This window comes from Bactrocera tryoni, chromosome 3, assembly GCF_016617805.1.
Source record: "Bactrocera tryoni isolate S06 chromosome 3, CSIRO_BtryS06_freeze2, whole genome shotgun sequence".
In the NCBI taxonomy this organism is placed as follows: Eukaryota; Metazoa; Arthropoda; class Insecta; order Diptera; family Tephritidae; genus Bactrocera; species Bactrocera tryoni.
Genome location: NC_052501.1, coordinates 35,956,772 through 35,973,595, shown reverse-complemented (window position 1 = coordinate 35,973,595; position 16,824 = coordinate 35,956,772). Strand labels below are relative to the sequence as shown.

Genomic DNA, 16,824 nt, shown 5'->3' with positions numbered 1-16,824 from the left:
CGGCGTTGTATTATCGTGGTGCAAAAACCAAGTGTTGTCGGTTCATAATTCCGGCCTCTTTTTGTGAATATGATTCATAAAAGTCAAATAGTATTCCTTGCTGACAGTTTGGCCGGTCGGAAGGAAGTTGTAATGCACCACACCGCGATAATCGAAGAAAACTATCAATATAACCTTAAATTTTGATCTACTTTGACGTGGTTTTTTCGACTTTGGCTCACCTTCACAAAGATATTCGGCTGATTGATCGTCTGTTTCCGGGTCGTAAGCATAAATCCAAGACTCATCGTCAGTAATAATACGTACGCCGCTATTTCTCAGACAAATGGAGTGATTTTGGAAACAATCGTGCTTTCACTTCCCTTTGGCTTAAATTATCGTTCGAAATAGGTTTCACAGTAGCAGTAAGATCTCTGACAGTTAATCGTCGATTTTCAAGCACTAATCCCTTTGTTTTATTGAGGTTATGTAACTTCTAGCAATCAAAAACTTTTGCTCGCGACAAGCAATTATTATCGAAGGTCTTTTCCAACATTCTAAAGGTTTCGGCGCCAGAAATTTGATTTCGTTCCCAAAATTTAATGGAACTTCTTTGTTGAATAATTTGACTTTTCGTAAAATTTCCTGAATGCACTTTATGTACTTCAGAAACACAAACGTATGCTAAACACTTAAGATTATTTTGATGTGATATTTGGCACAGATGCTACTGACGGTCATACTAACCTACAAAAAAAATATTTCGACGAATGGGTTTTTGCGCAAAATTTAAATTAAAAAGTAAATTTTTAAGTTATATTATTAGAGTTCTGGCATTCATCAGAAAAACACCTTATATCTAAATAGGGTTGTGTGAGAAATAAGCGGAGGTTTACGGTTATTCGTTAGACAATCGGCGCTCGCATCGCATAGTGATGAAATACTTAAAATAATGTATGTGTCTAGTATTCATAAAACCAAGCAATATTTCTGCCCTCTTCCAACTATGTGTCTTTCTCAGTACTATATCTACTTTGAGAAAGAATAGGACTTTTATTGTTACACTTTCTACAACTTGAGAAATTGCGTGTTTAAAGTCCGGTCTTATATGTTCGTCATCCATGAAGAAATTTTTTTTAAATTTAATAATTCGGCAACTGGTTCTTGATTTGATAACTGTTCTGTTGAAAACTACATTTGAGTGTAAAATTGTAAAACTTCCATGTACTTGAACTATTGAAGACCGTAGACCGTTTGGTCCACACTTTGTATTTTGTTTTTTATGTGAAGAATTTTGAAAATGTTGTACAATTGGGTAAGAAGTGCATAGGCCACAGCACGACGGTCGCATCCGCTTTGCGTTAAAGAAAGTAAAAATAAAATTGAAAAGAAAATAAAATGAAAATAAATGCGATAAACGGCGAAAACATTTGTCTGTCAATCTTGTCGATGTTGTGGTTGCGCGACTGTTTATTTATTTTTGTAGTTGATCTTCAATTCTAGTCGTAGAGAGTGTGTGCTTTCGATGTTTAAAAACGGAAATAGTTATAGTTATTCAAAACATACAGATTTTCTTATCTAGTTAATAAATGCTTTTATATTATATATTTAAAATAAAAGAAAAATTATACAAAAAGTGAAATAAGGAAGAAATCCACATTGAAGTGTGTTTGTGTTAAAATGAAATGTGATTTATGAGTTTTTCAGTGTGACATGCCGTCCCACGCCAGCAACATTTAAATATTGCTAACATCTGTTCGCCGGCAAAATTAGATTTTTATTCATTTTGAAGACGTTTACAAACAAATAAAAAAACTGTGAAAACTATTGAGTGAAGTGAATAGATATTTGCGGCAAAAAAGTGTGAAAACCATTTAATTTGGCTGAAGTTGTGGTCTTAAAAAATGGGCAACGGTTGTTCGAAATGTTGTCAATGCAACGAACACAAACAATATCACGGCACACTTTCATCGGCCTCGTCCGTTTATAGAAGAAGGTACATTGAACTACAACTATTACAACATTTATATTTATATATGTATATATACATACATATATTTATATTTGACTATATACGAGTTTCGTTCAAAAAAAAAGCATCACCATTTTTCATTTCTTACAAAAGTGTTTATTTATTCATGAATGTCTTTTATGTCCACTTCAAAATAATCTTCTTCTTCTTTATTGGCGTAGACAACGAGTCGAGCTTACAACAGCGCGCCAATCGTTCTTCCTTTTCACTGTTTGGCGCCAATAGGAAATTCCAATTGTAGCCGGGTCCTTCTCGACCTGGTCTTTCTAACGAACAACCGGGTGTTTTTACATCCATTCGGATGTGGTCAGCGTAGCGACTGTCTCTTAATTCGCTGAACAATGTCAATATCGTCGTATATCTCGTATAGCTGCGGTATTCGCCGTTAGCAATGCGTAAAGGACCATAAATATTCCACAGAACCTCTCTCGAAAACTCGTAACGTCGACTCATCAGAGTCGTCGTCCATGTCTCTGCACCATAAAGCGTCGAGAGACGACTTTTCTTCTAAATTATCTACTCAGTCCTAAGTAGCACTTGTTGGCAAGAGTTATTCTGCGTTGTAGTATGAAGCTTGCATTGTTGTTGGTGTTAATACGGGTTCCAAGATAGACGAAATTATCTACGACTTCGAAGCCATGACTGTGAACAGTGACGTGGAAGCCGAGTCGGAAGTACAGGAGATATTTCGTCTTGCACTCGTTCACTACTAGACCCATTTGCTTCGCTTCCTTATCCATTCTGAAGAAAGCAGAGCTAACGGCGTGGTTGTTGAGGCCAATGATATCAATATCATCGGCATACGCCAGAAGCTGTACACTCTTATAGAAGATTGTACCTGCTAGATAAAGTTCTGCAGCTTGAATTATTTTCTCCAGGAGTATATTGAAGTAGTCACACGATAGAGAGCACAGATCACTTTACCTCCGAGATAGTATGAGAAGGTTTTATGGGAACCAGTGTAAAAATTGGACGATGGGCGTGACGCCGCCAACTTTTTAGTGTAATCAAGATATCTATAAAGGGACCCGTTCTAACCGATTTCGACAAATTTTTTAGAAATGGCATTCTTTTTATATTCTTACGTCACACTGTGAAAATGGACGAAATCGGACAACACCCATGCCTACTTCCCCTTATAGCACAATTTTAAGTTCCACTTGATTCGTTTAGTTTCCAGTACATAAATCAAAGAAGCTTGATTAATATAACGGGATAAACTTTGCACGAATAATGTTTTTAGTATGTGCCAACTTATGACAAAAAATTTTTTAAATCCAATAAAAACTGTTCAAGGTTGTATGTACCGAATAATTAGACCCCGGTTGATTTTTGATCGAAAATGTCGGTCAATCTCTGAGATATTATGGAATGTCTTTATGGGTTGAATCGCACCAATACACCCCTTAGCCCCATATACTTAATACAAAGATTTATGAACTTAGGTGTGACTTTGTACTGCATATCTCGGCTATATGTGAGTTATCCTAATGAAAATAAGAGATACTAAACATTGTAGATTTGCACATAAAATAGATAAATTTGAGCGTAACCGGGCCTAGCTCCTGTATAACTAATATCAAGATTTTCGAACATCCAGCTGTCTTTACTCTATATGATTGGTTTTACACTTTAAACTATTTCCTGGCGCTTTGATTATTGCAAGTTGCAAGAGTACAAAATGTTCAGTTTCGCCCGCACTTACCCTTTACTAATTTGTATTTTTACGTTCCTCTCTGATCCCGATGTTTTTCGTCTTCTCGTCGGTCCAAACGCTACGTCCCGCAATTTTTTAATCTACAATAACTTCGAAAATATTAATTTTGAAAAAATGTAATTATTTACGACATCTCATTCGAAACCTCAAAAATAACAGTATTTCTCCACTATTTAATGGATGTTATTATACATATCCCCTTCAATCACTCTATCTACAAGGTGCGTTCCAAAGTAAACAGGACTTAAAAAAAACAGAACAAATGATTTTTTCGACAAAATCAATTTGTTTAATTCAAAAAAGTCTCCTTCTGCTTCAATACAGCGCTTTGCACGGTCCAAAAGCATGTCGAACGAGTGTTTTAGCTCGTTGGCCGGTATGGCCGCCAGTATGTCGGTGCAAGCCTTTTGAATGGTCTCTACGTCTGCATAACGCTTTCCTTTGATAGGAAAATGCATTTTTCCGAAAAGGAAGAAGTCGCATGGTGCCATATCAGGTGAACACGGGGAGTGGTTAATGGTTAAAATGTGATTTTTGGTCAAATAATCGTCCTTCGAATGTTGGAATCTGAGCAATTTTTGGTCGTCAGTCAATTTGTGCGGAACAGACCGTGCACACATCTTTCGTAAGCCCAAATGTTCGGTCAAAATACGATAAGTCGATGTTTTGGAGATGTTCAATTCCATTTCCATGAATTTCAATGATGATTTCGGCTGATTTTTGATGTATTTACACACAGTTTCGATGGATTTTCCGGTTATCACGGATTTTGATTTGCCCACATGTTGATCGTCATTTATGTCGTCACGACCACTTTGAAAACATTGAAACCACTCGTGCACTCTGCTATGGGATAGGCAATCACCGCCATAAACTTGTTTCATCAATTGAAATGTTACGGTAAATGTTTACTAATTTCAAAACAAAATTAATAATTATTACTTGTATTAAAAAAAAACTGCATCAAAATCCATTGTATAGTTTTAAAGATTTAAGCATACAAAGGGACATAAGCACAGAAAAAGCGACTTTGTTTTATACTATGTATTGATTTAGTGCTTAGTAATGGTACTTTATAGGTTTTCGGTTAATGGATAATTGTGGGCGTGGTAAAGGTGCGATTACGCCCATCTAAGAACTCGTAATTTTATTGTACTAAAGAACCCGCATGACATGTTTTATCAAGATATCTCTTGCTCTCTCTTGCACATACGGACGGACGGACAGACTTTAACTTTTCTCGTCATCCTGATCATTTATATATACCTAACCCTATATCTATCCCGATTAATTTTGGGTAATACGCACAACCGTTAGGTGAACAAAACTATTATTATATCCATATTGTTTGGATAAATTAAGTATATAACTAGTGAAATTTGGCATTACATTAAGTACTTATAATGTTTTTTGGTGACAAAAACTACTGATATTGATTTATATATAGAAGTAGTAAAAACAAAATCAATATATTTGATTAAATTGTAGGTTTTGTTTAGCATAGTTAAATTTGTCTAAATTAGGTGAATAGCTTTATTTTCGTTTCCTATTCATAGTTTATTTCGACTACCGATGTTTTATATGTTAACTAGCTGACCCCGCAGCCGTTGTCCTGCGTGAAATTATGTGTTTTGAAATGAAAAAAAGTTGAAATTATATTGTGTCGAAAATGATTTATTTTCGATTTCTCTACATTTTTTTAATGCAGCGCAGCTTAATAAACATAATTTTTTGATTTCTGTTCTGGTGCGTAAATATACAGAGTATATATCTGGCCGTGTGAAAAACATAGCATTTCCCGATTTCCTTGTGTCCTGTTGATTGTCAACGCAAAGGCAATTTTCCCACGAAATTGAATACGTTTGAACTGAAATGGCTGTCCTCATGTATTCGATAACTGCGTCACAATCAGTCGGGTTCCATTACACAGTTTTGGCGCATGAAGATTGTGAAACATAATAATGACAGACCCAACTTTGAGACGCAAATGATGCTGCAGCATACCAAGCCTCTCCAAAAAATTTAGAAATTCCACTGAATAAAAAGCACAAACCTCCCGGAATTTGACTTTGAATCTTCCAGATTAAGTCATTAATATCAGAATTTTTGCCAGCTAAAATTGCGCGTGTACCCACGCAATTGCAGTTACGATAATTTTGCCAATGTGCGGATAAACACTCGTGATGAGTTCATCTTCCGTTGAAGTGAATTGACAAAAGGGATGTGAAATTGATATAAAACCACTGGAAGTATCAACCGAAATTTGCCCATTTCAAATTCTTAGCGAATACAATGTAAAATGTCATCGGCAATGTCATTTTTCGTATCCCATAATTAACGCGAATTTGAAGGCTGATATGTCAAAACAACTATCGCATTATCATTCGTCTGTTTCCAGTGATTATCATGTTCCAGCAAATGTAACTGCTGGCATGATTCTCAAAAAGTTGCACACACTCTACCATTCACAATACGCAATGACTTAAACGAAGTTGAACCGCGAGACGCACAACAGCCGGAAAACTTTCATGAATTGCAAAAGTAAATATCCTACAAATCGCTTTATTGCGGTTCACATATCGACCCATTTGATACTGCTGATCTCATATCGTTCACGGCCAATAACCGCTATGTTGCTTTCTTTGGTGACGTACTTACAAACGTATTTGACCGATTTCACCAATCTACAATATTCAACATTGACATGAGTTTTGAATGTGAGTTAGACAAAAGTGGCGAATATGGTACGATCCATGTGTTGTCAACTTCGATGTGTTGTTAACGTCGATATTCACGCCTAAATGCTAAATGTTTTGCCATTGTCGTCTGGTGAGCGACGCCGATACAGTTAATATCCATCATTTCCCATTTCCGTTTCCGAAAGAAAAGCACATGAGTATTGTTTCGTGCATTTATTGTCAGACATACAAACCAAAGTGGGATTGTAAGGTTCGCAAGGTCCATGAATCACATTGGTTTTCACCACTTCGTATAATTCTGGATCTATCTCTGAATCTGGAATTTCCGCTGAAATGATTTCATCAATTTGATCTGGTGTAATCACCATCCGCATCCAAAGAAAAATGTGTGCGTGCGGCAACACGCAACAGAATACATTCAGCATCTAACAGCACCATATACACCATAGGTTGATTCAAGATAAAGACCGTCAAACATCGCAGCTATTGTTTAAAAAGTCGTGCTGTGATATCGTTACGATCGCTAGCTGATTGACCGCGATCCATAATTCCGCACGTACATATGTCATCGCATTTCTGGAGTACTTCTTGCCTTTCTGTGGGCTGCCATACGTTGATGGCAAAAAGAACGCCGACAAATATTAGCGCGACCTCTTCGTGGCTTCGTAACAAAGTTTCAATCAGTAATTGATCACTTCGTCTGAAACACACATAAAGTTTTCACTGAATAATTGGAAATAATTTTTCCTTTGGATAGCCGGAATAAAAATCAAGCGACCGCAATTGAACGATTCAAATAATTTACAAATCAAAATATTGAAAAACAAAACAAACAAAAATTGGAAAAAATGTGTATGGAAAATGTTACTTTTTGGAATTGTCCAATTTTTCGACATCTCCTCATGAAAAGTATAAGGTATTTGTTTCTAAACCTTTCCCGATCCACAACAAACAACCTTTAAAAATTTCATCAACCGTTCTCTTAGTGTTACTAACAAACAAACATTCATTTTTATATACATACATATGTATGTAACGTTTGTATGTGGAAAAGAAAAAGGCTGATTTTAGGGGTTTTCCGGAAATTATTCGAATTTTCTCGCCGTAAAAACCATCTTTGAACTTCAACGAACATTTAAGAAAAAGAATTGGCTAAATTGGTCCAGGCGTTATTGAGTTATGAGCGTACATACATTTTGGCGTTTCATTTTTATTTATGTACATATATAGACTAGTCTTAACAACAGCTTTGAAAAAATTGCAAAATTTCGCTTAATAAACAATAAATACATAACGATATAATCTGGTAATACTCGTATCAAATATAAAGTCTAATTTTTGATAACATCCGAGCAAGTCACGACTACGGAAACTCCAATATATTGAAGGAATTAACGCGGTAACTAACTCATACCTACCGCGCAACTCTAAGCTCCAATGCGTCAAATAGGGTTCATCTAATTTGGATAATTTTACTATGCTAAACTTCAAACCTACAATTTAATCAAATATAGTGAATTTATGTTTACTATTTTCCTTATAATTGGACTTTAAGAAACTTTTTTTCTCCTGATACCGAGTTGGTTAATTAACGGGATCAAGAGATGGCTTGCAGGGATGGTTGCCGCCAAAATCATCTTTTCATTCTTGCTTGGTTGCGCGAGTTAATGTCGTTTACACGATGTGAGTCCACTTTAAATTATACTTTTAAAATTTAAATGGCACCGAAATGCGCACTCTTTATTGATATTCTTAAGACTAACTTGTTACACATAAGATCTACACGGCTATTTATACTTGTACTAACTAATGTGATTACTATATTAGTTCGTTTATATATCAATTGGATAGTTCGATTTGTACATAATGATCAGAACTTTTTTGAAACATACATTTGCCTTTATTGCACAGATTCAATATACAGCCGCAATTAAGCCATTTAATATTTTAATAATAATTAAAAGCCATGGAAAAATAAAAATTGTAAAGTAACCTTCATTTTAATTAATACTACCAATTTTGGAGAATAAAATTATGAAATAGAAACTAATATGTTAGTATTCTGTTGTGATCGAAATTCTCATTATTATGTATGATATACCCAGAGGTTAAGTTTGACTACAGAGCATATAAACGAATATCACATTAATTAGTTTTAATTTTACAGAGTCGGAGAAAATGTTTAGCCAGACTTTTTTGCTAACAGAACAGCTATAAATGCTAAAAACATCAAGAAATTGCTATTTTTAAACACAAACAACTGAATTATTGAGTTCTTTATACTCTGCCGAGACGTATTTTTAGTATATATTATTACATTAGCAAATGTATAAAAAAAGTTTAATTTTTATAACTCGTTAGCTCTCAGCGAAGCTTATGTAGTAACATGAAAATTATTATGTGTAACTGTATTAATTTTTATGTGTTTTCCAAAGATAATTTAAAAAAAATAAAGTGCGCAAAGCCAAGGTCTATTAATTGAAATCAACGAAAAGTAGATTCAAAGGTAAAAACAATGATATCGATGGTATCTTTTTAAATTATCCAAGCTATCGAGTGGCCTAACTATCGATCATTTTGCAGCTCAAACTTGTTGCCATTGTAAAGGTAATTTCATATTGCCAGTCTCATACAGACATTGTCGTAGCTCTCATGGAACACAATTCCTCATACATTGATCAAATTTGTGCGCATCTAGGTCAGGTAAGTCTAGTTCCGAATTAAGAGTTTAAGACAGCACCCGCCAATTTCACCAAACAAAAAGTAAAATATTCCTGACGGTCAGTCACGTTCGACCACGACCGTTTTCGCTTGAGTTTGCCGGAAGACACACATTTTTCAGAGATGGATCGATTTTTTTCCAATTCAAATGAAAATTTTGATCAAGAGGTTAACGTAACGTGATGCAACCATACATCGGGATTATTTTTGTTACCAGCCTCTTGGCTTTTATGACTTCAAAAAAATACATTCCTTTTTATTGCTTTATGTAATTCTAAAATAACCATCATTTCTAGAATATTGTCTTAATTCTCATGTTGATTTGAGTAATAGTTTTGAGACACAGCTAAACGCCTTTCTTCTCTTAATTGTATTTTCGAAGGTGGTTGTCAAGATTTGCAGAATTAGTCAACCGATCTTAATGATATTTACAAGTCTTGAACACAGGATTTTATTTTTATTCAACTTCTTCTTCTTCTTTACTGGCGTAGACACCGCTTACGCGATTCTAAGCGAAGCCAAGTCCTTCGCCACCTGGTCCTTCCAACGGAGTGGAGGTCTTCCTCTTCCTCTGCTTCCCTGGCGGGTATTGCATCGAATACTTTCAGAGCTGGAGTGTGTTCGTCCATACTTACGACAGCGCAGCCGTTGTCTCTTAATTCGCTGAACTATGTCAATGTTGTCGTATATCTCATACAACTCATTGTTCCATCGAATGCGATATTCGCCGTGGCCAACGCGCAAAATCTTTCTCTCGAAAACTCGTAACGTCGATACATCAGATGTTGTTATCGTACATACCTCTGCATCATATAGCAGGACGAAAATAATGGTTTGGTTTTTGTTTGTTGTTATTCTGGGTTGGATTTCGAGGCTAACATTGTTGTTGCTGTTAATGCTGGTTGCAAGATAGACGAAATTGTCTTCAACTTCGAAGTTATGACTGTCAACAGTGACGTGGGTGCCTAGTCGCTAGTGCGACGACTGTTTGTTTGATGACCGGAGATATTTCGACTTGCCCTTAAACTTGCCGTTTAAAGCCAGACCCATTTGCTTTGCTTCCCTATCCATTCTGAAGAAAGCAGAGCTAACGGCGTGGTTGTTGAGGCCAATGATATCAATATCATCGGCATACGCCAGAAGCTGTACACTCTTATAGAAGATTGTACCTGCTCCATTAAGTTTTGCAGCTCGAATTATTTTCTCCAGTAGTAGATTGAAAAAGTCGCACGTTCCGTATCGGACGATTCGGAGAGGTCCTTCTCGATCCTGCGAAACTTTTGGTATTGCTCAACGTCAGTTTACACAGCCGAATTAGTTTTGAGGGGATATCAAATTCAGATATCGCGGCATAAAGTAGCTCCTTTTCGTTATGTCAAAAGCAGCTTTGAAATAGACGAAAAGGTGGTGCATGTCGATTCTCTTTTCGCGGTTCTTTTCCAAGATTTGGCGCATTGTGAATATCTGAACGGTTGTTGATTTTCCAGGTCCAAGCCACACTGATGAGGTCCAATCAGTCTTTCACACAATACGCTCGATAGTTCCTCATACGCGATGTTGAGGAGTCTTATCCCACGGTAGTTGACGCAGATTGTGGGGTTTCCCTTTTTGTGGATTGGGTAGAGCACACTTAAATTCCAAACGTTGGGCATGCTTCCGTCCGAACATATTCTACAAAAAAGCTGATGCATGCTACTTATCAGTTCTTCGCGGCCGTGTTTGAATAACTCTGCGGACAATCCATCGGGCTGCGCCGCTTTGTTGTTCTTCGGACGGGTAATTGCTTTTCGAACTTCTTCTTGGTCGGGCAATAGAAGGTTTGCTCCATCGTCATTAATTGGGGAATCGGGTTTGCCTTCTCTTGGCGTTATGCTTATCACTGCCATTCAGCAAACTGGAGAAGTGCTCCCTCCGGAGGTCTCCAACGTTTCATCAATGAAATTTAGCCACATTTAAGCTTATGTGTATGGAAAGCCCGGAGACCATTTGCCCGATGTATTATTCCATAAATAACCCTATCCTATGTACTTCATGATTCAATCAAAAAATTACAATTTACGGTGCCTCAATTTTTAAGATATCGTTTTGAAATTTTGCAAACGTCATTTTCTCTTCAAGAAGCTGCTCATTTGTCGGAACTGTCGATATCGGACCACTTTAACATATAGCTGTCATATTAACTGAACGAACGGAATCAAGTTCTTGTATGGAAAACTTTCACTTTTGACAATGAATCTTCACGAAATTTGGTATAGATTATTTTCTAAGGCAACTATATAATCTCCGAAGAAATTGTTCAGATCGGTTAACTAAAGCATATAGCTTCCATACAAACCGAACGATCGGAATCAAGGGCTTGTATGGAAAACTTTTGCATTTGACGTGGTATCTTCACCGCCGAAGTTAACGTTTTTTCTTGTTTCTCCTTACGTACGACATCCCGTCGCTACATAACATGTTGAACTTGGAAGAGAAGATTACTTTCTGCAAACCGACATCAGTTCAGCTTTGGTGCTTTATAGCCCACCTGAGGCATTATTGACGCATTTCCTTAGTCAAAAGTTGTTTTTTTTTGTCGGGTCGTCGAGCGTTCAAACCAGCATCCAGGAGCCTGTTTCGTATTAAAAAATAAAAAACAAATATTCCTCCAGTATTTGCCCCCCGACATGTTTTATATACATATATTTTCACCTTCTTAACTCTATGTCCCGAAAAACAAATCAATAATTAACGAAACATCTGGTACATCACATATACTACATCTCATTTGAGTTAATAAGGTTGATATTATTATAAATATTTCAGGCAAACAAACTTTATTAATGAAACTAACCGAGTCTACGACCTATAATAAACAATACATACATAAGATAATAAGACGCAACAATTTGTTTCTTCGAATTCCTACACACCATTTTTACAACCTGAACATGGTATAAAATTTTGCCATGAAGTTTGTAACAGCCAGAAGGAAACGTGGGAACCCTATTAAATAAATATATATATGTAGGTATATATGTATATGTTCTCGCTCTTTAAATATCGATCTGAAAATTTTCACACATTCTTTTCAAGCAGCTGTTCAGTTAAGGGGCCGCTATAGAATTTAGCTGCCCTAAGAAATGATCGATCAAAATGAAGACCTTGTATGGATACTTTTTTATGCGACAAGATCGAAGACAACGCTAAAGTTTTTGAAAAAATGGTTCAGATCACCGAACCAATTGTTCAGATCGGGTTAAATTGGCATATAGCTGTCATTCAAACTGATGGACCAAAATTTATTTAAATGCTCATACCAAAGAAATCGCAGTTTCACTTCTGTCTTAATCTAAAATGTACTTCAGTCCGATCTTGCAGCATTGAAAGAACCTAGTTGCTGTAAAAGAAAGACAAAGTAGACATTTTATTTATAATTTTTTTTTTTTATTGAACATGTGTGTATTTATTTATTTGTATTAAGCCAAAAGTATGAATCATCAGTTTTTTCACAAATAAACTCGAAAATTGACAGGAAATCAAGGATTAAACACTTATGTTTAGTTGATGCTCTGATATCAGCTCCTCATGCTTATTTAGTTCCGTTAAAAATATTGGATTAAATTTTTGCCATAAACTTTGATAGAAATTTTTTGATTTGCTAACTCATCGTTCATCTGTTTTCTCTGCAGGAGCCGTGGAGAATTGCCAATTGCGAATTCCGACCGCTTGCGAATAACACAGACCAGCACCGCTGTACAATTGGCTGTGGAGCACGTGCAACGGGAGGACGCCGGTCATTATACATTGATAGCACGAACGAAAGGTAATGATGTAATTCGCAAAGATGTGGAGCTTATTGTCGAGGACAGATCGACGGGTGAGGATCCACCTGTATTTCTACGACGACTGGTTGATCTGTCGGTGAAAGTGGGAACTCGCACTCGATTGTTAGTCGAGATACGTAGTTCCACTGATGTTAAGGTAAGACGCTTTCTTACATTTAGATTTAATATAAAAACCAAATGCAGTATGTACATATGTATATGTTAATGCATATATCCACGTAATAGCTCACTTGGTACCGAAATGATCGACGAATATGTGAAAACGATCGAATAAATGAAGTAAACGAGGGCAACTTCCACTATTTGGAAGTGAGTCCTGTTATATTGGAAGATGGCGGACAGTGGATGGTGTTAGCTGAAAACTCGGGTGGCCGCAATTCATGCATTGCACATCTGAATGTACTTGTGCCCAAAGCTTACAAGGCACCCGAGTTCATTGAGGAACTACGTGCTGTGCTCACCCAACAAGGCACGGTTTCGCTCGAATGCAAGGTGATTGGTGTACCCACACCGCAGTTGCGTTGGTTTAAGGATTCCAAAGAAATCAAGGCTGGTGATGTATTCGCGCTGACCGCCAATCTGGATGACCCCACTTCACTGGGCACATATACTTGCGAAGCTGTCAACTGTATGGGCAAATCATATTCCAGTTCGAAGGTGCATGTAGTCGGACGTGGCAGTAGGGAGGGATCGCTCAAACCAGCTGACAGGTGAGAGTAATTACTTCTCAGCAGAGAGAGATATCTCTTTTCTCTCTCCAACCAAATTACTCCACACTAATACTACAATAATTGTCTCAATTCCTCTTTTACACAATCGACGTTTACCTGCTCGACATCTCATCTGATCATAGCATCCCCAACAATACACCTCCGCCGATATTTACGAATGAGTTGCGCGACATGAGTGTTCGCATCGGGGAGCCAATAATTCTGGGATGCCAAGGTAGGTGTGATTTAGTAGTAGTAGTAGTAACACTGGTGATAGCCGGGCACGCGGTGCTGTCGGCGGTGTTTGGGCAACTTGCCAAATATCACAATCGAACATACATAAGTATAACAAACACTAACGAGGTGGATAAAAACAGAAAGACTTTTTCTGTAAATTGCGTCACCATTGCACCATTCGCACACGAGACATGCTGTTAAGCGGTCAAGCGCGAACGGCGCAGTCACCGCTGGCATCCACACTAACAGATGGCTATAATAGCGCTGACGTTTCTACTTTTAAATACGATTGAAGAGAATTTATATACATACATATGCACATAAACTATGTAAGAGTATTATGGTCTGCACAAAGCAAGCAACCCCTCGCGCCTTTCGCGGAAACATTGAAATGTTCAAACTTGAACTCGATTAAATGCTTGGATTCTTCGGTGTGTTGCGGTAGGTCAGCCACTTTGCGTGTCGATCGTGCCGATCGCTGCTCTTGTGTGTCTGTGCAAATTACATGTGTTGCAAAACCGAATGCCGCGATCAAAACAAACGCATATCAAACGAACAAGGCGAGGAAATCAAATTAAGATAAATAAACACCTATTTACGAGACATACATATAAATATCAGACTGTAAGTGGGTATTTTGGTGTGCGGGAGCAAATACACTCTTGAGATCGCAAAAGTGTTGTTCACACGGCCGATTTCAGTCCGAAGTACTCATCATTTTATATGCAAACATTTTTAGATTTTGTTATATGCAAATTCGTCTACAAACGAACCTTATTATTATGAGTGACGGCCGAGGCAATTTACCGCCCTAGGCAAATGCGAAATTCTGCGCCACTTCTAAGCTTATTTTGCCTTAACAACAAAATTTACAATTTGTTATTATTTTTAAGACCTTTTTATAAAAAAAAATTTGTATTCCAAAGTTTTAAAAGGTACCCTCATTACGGGTTTCAACTTCATTTAGTTGAATTGAAGCAACTCAACTTCAGATCAATTCAACTCTTTTTTGGTATTAAGAATTTCAACAATTTTCAGTCGAAGTCTACGACTTACCTAAAAAATTAAGATTCGACAGATAATAAAATAGCTGAAAGGTTTGAAACGAGAAATAAAAAGAGTCCAATTTTGTTATTGTTCTCGAAAAGCTGAATAATTATTAAAATGGACACAAGTTTTGATTTGTATCACGATGACTAAACTGTTGGGGCCGAAACTGATTTTCTGCGCATAAGAAAAAGCCTGTCAGATAAATCCATTTGAATTGCCTAAAATCAAGTAAGCTAAAGTATTGCTGACCACTAAATGGCTTTCAGGTTTGTTTCAGATTTATTCTCTCCGTTTCCTTGCTGTTGGTAGTTATCAAGAATCCTTTTTTTAATAATTTTAACTTTGGGCTGGCGCTACGGTACCTATGGTTGTTAAAAACGTTTTAAATATTATGAACATCGTGACTGAAGAGGAGAAAAACGTTTCAAATATTTAATTTTACCCAAAAAGTATATTCTTAGAGATTGTAAATTGTAGCAACTCCTTATGTTCGAAACATTTCCAACAGTCCGCTAATGTTATATTTGCCTCGATCAGCTTTGGGATTTTGCTCCAGAAGCTCAACAAATTTTTGTGCCTTTCAGTGAAGTTATACAAAATAACTGGTTTAAACATTTTTTAATAAACGCAGCAATGATCAACTGCAACTTCTTCGTAGTAGTTGAAATTTTTTATACTCTAGTCAACTCCACTAACGCGGTGTTAAAATCCGTTATACTAAAAACAACAACACTAGAATCGATTTTTTTTTGACTGGTTGAGTTGATACTGAATTTCAAAACTTTTCCCAAGCCCAGGTAGGTTGGACATCGTAATAGGGGTCATAAATATTAAAAAGCTATTATAAAAAGTAGTGCAAAATAATTAATTATTTAAGTATTTTCGTGCTTTTAATTTGGAAAAATCAAATAAATATTAAATATGTATATATATAATATTTTTTTATATTTTATTGTTAAGAAAATTTACCCGGGTCAAATATTGTAAGAACTGCTACCGACTGTATGAAATTAGATGAAATTGGGTAATAACTCCGCTCATTCTCCATACAACAAAATTTACAAAACTTCGACAAGGGGCATGGCACCGCCCACTTTTTGGTGAAATCACATATCTCGGGACCCGATCAATCGATTTCGACTAAAACCACGCCTACTTTCCATATGACACAATTTAAAACTCCATTTGGTTCTTTCACTTTCCAGTAAATAAAGAAGTAACTAATACTCGTATGTATAACCGGATAAAACTATGCAATAATAATTCGTTTAATGTATGCCACTTTAAGACCAATAATTGCCCAAATCAGAACCAAAACTGCTCAAGTCCTAGGTACCGAATATGTGGACCCCAGTATCAATAGTTGACTTTTGACCCGCAATACCGGTCAATGTGTGAGATTTATAATTGAAATTCAGACATAATCCTTTCCTGATAATAGTAATTCTGTGTATCAAAACTGGGTTGAATCGGTCTATGACTTCACTGAGCCTCCATATATCTAATATAAAGATTTCCAAAGTCCCTTGTGACTTTATGCTATATATATCGCCCAATATTTGAGTTATCGCAATGAAAAAAAGTAAGGAAGGGCTAAGTTCGGGTGTCACCGAACATTTTATACTCTCGCATGATAAAGTGATAATCGAGATTTCATTATCCGTCATTTACATATTTTTCAAATACCGTATTTGTGTAAAGTTTTATTCCGCTATCATTATTGGTTCCTAATGTATATATTATACAGAGAAGGCATCAGATGGAATTCAAAATAGCGTTATATTGGAAGAAGGCGTGGTTGTCAACCGATTTCACCCATATTTCGTACATGTCATCAGAGGGTTAAGAAAAT

The 16,824-nt window shown here is 36.5% G+C and overlaps 1 protein-coding gene across 1 annotated transcript in view; it reads left to right on the top strand.

Annotated features, from left to right (window-relative positions):
* Positions 1–16,824, top strand: part of LOC120770108 (titin) — a 98,056-nt gene that overhangs the window by 13,173 nt on the left and 68,059 nt on the right. The window contains exons 3-5 of the mRNA XM_040097277.1: positions 12,820–13,111; positions 13,201–13,685; positions 13,829–13,920. Coding sequence (XP_039953211.1) covers positions 12,820–13,111; positions 13,201–13,685; positions 13,829–13,920 — 869 coding nt within the window. The remainder of the gene's footprint in view (positions 1–12,819; positions 13,112–13,200; positions 13,686–13,828; positions 13,921–16,824) is intronic.